The sequence below is a fragment of the Silene latifolia genome, chromosome Y, assembly GCF_048544455.1.
Source record: "Silene latifolia isolate original U9 population chromosome Y, ASM4854445v1, whole genome shotgun sequence".
NCBI lineage: Eukaryota > Viridiplantae > Streptophyta > Magnoliopsida > Caryophyllales > Caryophyllaceae > Silene > Silene latifolia.
This window is the reverse complement of record NC_133538.1, coordinates 93,881,144-93,885,994: the sequence shown is the minus strand read 5'-3', so window position 1 is coordinate 93,885,994 and position 4,851 is coordinate 93,881,144. Positions and strand designations below refer to the sequence as shown.

The 4,851-nt window shown below is 33.2% G+C and overlaps 1 protein-coding gene across 1 annotated transcript; it reads left to right on the top strand.

Annotated features, from left to right (window-relative positions):
* The first annotated feature begins 411 nt into the window (after positions 1 to 411).
* Positions 412 to 801, top strand: LOC141628533 (uncharacterized). The gene has a single exon (XM_074441661.1). It carries the CDS (start codon positions 412 to 414, stop codon positions 799 to 801), a length of 390 nt encoding a protein of 129 aa, XP_074297762.1.
* The last annotated feature ends 4,050 nt before the right edge of the window (positions 802 to 4,851 follow it).

The window sequence follows — 4,851 nt, the reverse complement described above, 5'->3', positions numbered from 1 at the left end:
AGTAAGACCGATGATGCTAAGGTTGTGGCTGCGTTTGTTAAAAGCCACATCTTCACTCGGTTTGGATTTCCAAGAGCTCTTATTAGTGACCGTGGTACCTATTTCTGTAACCGTACCGTTGAGGCTTTGGTGAAGAAATATGGAGTCACACATCAGATTTCCATTGCCTACCACCCCCAGACGAATGGACAAGCTGAAGTGTCCAATAAAGAGATCAAGTCAATTTTGAAGAAGACGGTTAATCCTAACCGAAAAGATTAGAGTGTGAGGCTAGAAGATACATTATGGGCATATAGAACGGCTTACAAGACACCTCTTGGTATGTCCCCGTACCGGATTGTTTTTGGTAAGCCTTGTCATTTACCTGTTGAGCTCGAGCACAAAGCATATTGGGCAGTTAAAAGCTTTAACATGAGTCTAGATGAGGCTGGTCTTCATAGGAAATTACAACTCCAAGAATTAGAGGAGATTCGACTTGACTCATATGAGAATGCGGCCTTGTATAAGGAGAAGACTAAGGCTTGGCACGATAAGATGATTTCTAGGCGTTCTTTTGAGGTGGGTAAAAAAGTTCTCGTGTATCAAAGTCGCCTACATTTGTTTCTGGGTAAGTTGAAATCCCGATGGGTTGGACCGTTTGTGGTTACTAAAGTGTTCCCCCATGGAGCCGTAGAGATTCAGAGCTTGGAATTGGGAAAATTTTTGAAGGTGAACGGTCAGCGTTTGAAGTTATACTATGATGGTTTCCAAATAGAAGGATTCGAATCCATTCTACTTTCGGAACCCATCTACGAAGATTAATATCGTCATTATGTCGAGCTAATGACGTAAAACAACAGCGCTATCGGGAGACAACCCGATTTTCTTATCCACTTATTTGTATTTCGTCTTAATTAGGGGGTCTTAGTAGTAATAGTCTTACATATTTATGAGTTTCATGCCTAAACAAAAAAAATGTGTTTAATATTTTAAATTTCCATACTCCTATTATGTTTTGTGTAATATAGGATCTAATTCCTCTAAATGTTTTATTGCTTTTGAATGTGTGGGAAAAAAAAAAGTGGACAAAAGAAGTAACAAAGGGGCCCGGGAAGCCCAAACCACAGGCCCGCGCGAATCAATATATCTATCTATATTAATAAAGGAAGCTTTTTTCGAGCGATTATAGAGAGTCCAACTTTTACGGACTACTTCACTTATTTAAATATATTATTAAGATTAAAAAATAGAGCATAATGTCAAAAGATAAAAATTCTTGGAGATAATATTTTGAGTCGTGTTTACTATTGTAATGCAAGTACAATTGTCCAATTCTGCGTTTGATTAGAACAAGGACTTCTACAATACAAGCGCCCATAAAACTATAAATAGCTTGAAAGGCTTTCGTCAAATCCTAAGTTTTTAGCATTATTTCTTACCATAATTTATGATGGCTTATACTCCGTATATGATAAATTTATTATAAGACTTCATAATATGAAGTAGAAATTTGTTTTTTGGCATCTTACGTTTAATTGCACAATATTATTAGCTTTAGTCAATATACTAATGTTTGCTTCTTCTTTTTTTTCGCAGTTATGATTATGGAGGATCTACTAAAAAATGCTAAAAAAGGTAATTATTTTGGGAATAGTAAATCGTATTATTAGTTTTCTTTGATAAAAGGTGGTGATCAGAGCAGAATGAGCAAACACAGTAATTACGTTGCCGAAATATAAGAATCGTCCTAAGAGGTTATCTTTCCTGGGTGTCGTCGTTTGTAGTCGACATTTACAAAGTAAGATGATTGTTTTTTCGAGCGATTAAAACTGTCCAATTTTTAATTACTAATAATTTTTAATTACTAATAATAAATGTCCAATTTCAGTTTTGATTTCCTAGGTGCATACATACTCTGCGTGCCATGAACTAGAGTACTCCGTATATGATTTTAGTTAGGACTTTTCATGGGAGTATATATAAACCATGATATGGACAGAAGCTCACATAATAATACTCGAGTATATATGTCTTTTAAGAGTTTAATTTGTATCATAAATATAGTGTTAAGGAATACGTCTTTTTTCATTGATCCTACAAATATAGTGCCACTATTATGAAATAGTCTCAAAATAGACCATACAAGAACCAGGTAATTTAGCGAACGGCCAAATTCGCCCCTATGGTACGAGTGTTAGCGGTAAAAACAATCAAAACCCTAAAAAATCTAGCATAAAGATATTACACTTCGAATATGATGTGAACTCGATTGTTATTTGCTATACGTAATACAATGGGTAGCACATTACTTTTGGTCTCTATTTGTACAATATTGCTTTTTAAGTTAAATCACCACTTCTCTACCAAATGTCTCTCTAACAAAAAAACTAATTCGAGTTTTACGTATAAGTTAAGTGATTTTTATGATAAATTAAGTAGTTAATAATATGGTGATTCGTATTATTAGCATCGTTTAATGTTTTAGAAGAATCGAATCGTAAGCTTATAAGTTACGGATTGGCCATAAATATTTATTTGAGTCGAGTTGCACTATGACTCCATGAGTAAGAGTGTGAGACTGTAGGAGAGCTATATCTTTGAAATTTTAACGTTTTTATTCGCCTGTAAATTCAAGATTATTTCTCATTCCTGAATTGAACCAAAAAACATTAAACATCCATGAGTTCTAACTCCATACTTAAAACAAAATATAACAAGAATAGAGGATTACTTTGTTGGCAAGCAAAATAAAGAACGGAGAGAATTAACTCTTTGTTAATATTAATATATTCATAGATTAATAATGAGTATGACTTCTTATTTTCTGAGATGGTACGTAAATGATTCGGTTTTAATATATCACGAGATAGTCTCTCTCTTTTTTTTTTTTTTTCTTTTTTATGTACAATGAATTCAATTAACAAAAATATTATCCTAATTTACAACTTTGTATGTTTTAAATTGTAAATCACGAGTTAGAAATCTTCTATTCACGCTACACGAACTCAGTTAATGAAGGACGTGTTAGAATTATTGACGTTATACAAACAAGATTACAAAAGAATTCAGAATTATTGGCCAGGACATAGCCCTCTTGAGCTCCGGGTTTCACAAATCACATGGAAACAAATTTTAACTTAAATGAAAGATATGTCATTCATACTGTGTTAGTAAATGGCTATATGTGAGAATCAAAAGTCTCGACATACATGTACCAAATCTCAGAGGCAAGGAAGTATATATACAAGGTGATTGTACTTTATATCACCAAAGAGTAGGTCGCACCAGAAAAAATACGATTGTCTAAATACTCACCATTACATTAAAGGATAAATGGAGTGAGTACTATTTAATAAGGATTGAGGCCCTGCCTTACGACATAGATTTACAGAACAAGTACAAAGAGACAAGTAGTTATTGTATTTTATCGAAAGAGGATGTTTATCTACTTCTCTTTTGTGAACAGCGACTCTCTGCATCGAACATGCATGAAAAGGTTAAAAAGCAGTACTTTTTGTATTTGTACATTATAAAAGATAGAATTTTACAAATAGGCCCGTGCATTGCACGGGCATTAAATCTAGTATATAACTATAGGAGGCTTTTTTTTTTCTAATTATACTATCAGTATTAGAATTAGGAGATAATTAATTATTTACAATTTTTCTATTATAATTAGGAATATAATTTTCTATTAGAAATGATAATTAATTAATTATTTTACAATTTTCCTATTAGAAATAGGAAATAAATTAACAATTTATTAAGGCTTTTTTTCCTAATTATACTATTAGAATAAGGAGATAATAATTATTTAAAATTTTTGCTATTATAATTAGGAATATGATTTATTAGAAATGAGAATTAATTAATTATTTTACAATTTATAATTAGAAATATGAAATAAATTAATTATCTACAATTTATTAATATTATGAAACAAGGGTGGAAAGGGCCGAATTGGCCAGGAATTGCTGCGGCCCGCAGGCCCACGCGGCTGACCCGCCCGGAAAATTAAAAAAAATCGACACACATGTCTCAGGTATGTCGTCTGATTTTTTTTTTTTTTTTTTCTTCTTCCTAAAATTCAAAACTCTTCCTCTTCAAAACACAATTTCTCCATAAATCCTCCATTGGTACACCTCTAAACTCTCATCTAGTTTGTCCCTAATCAAAATACACCACTTTTTCCCCATTCTCTGACACAAATTACACCTAGAACATTTATAATTTTCCATTGAATTGAAAAAAACGTGAACCCTAGAAAATTGGGGGTTTCCCAATTTCAAAAAAACGCAGCACTAAGGGACGTTTTTAGGTCCGTTTTTTTTTCATTTTTGGAGTGTCCTGGGCTTGCCTCAAGACCGTCTTAACACAGTTTGAAGCCTTTCTTCACGGTTTGGTCTTAATTTTCACTCTTTCGTTTCTTTGAGTTAACTTGAATTAATCTAGTTTACTCTTTAGAAAGGGTGTATATTGTTGAGTTGCTCTCCTTATTGAGTTATTGAATTGTTGTTGGAATTTGGAGAGTGTGTCATTGACGTATTGCTGAAATTGGAGTGTTGTGTTGTGATATTGTGCTGTAAGTTGCCAAAGTTGGTGAATAATTGTTGGTTGCTGGATATAGTTGAGTTGTTGTTGCTCTTGTTGTTGAATTGTTGTGGGTGTTAGAGGAGTTGGTTGGTCTTATTGCTGATATTAGAGTCCGTTGTTGCTAGTGTTGCTGTTGAACGGGCTGTGGTGTTGTTTAATTGCTGAAATTCGAGGTTATTGCTGCGATTGCAATTGTTGTTAAGTTGCTAACTATTGTTGCTATGGGTAATAAAAAACAAAAAGACATCGCCTGTGGATTATATGGGGTGCAAGAATTGT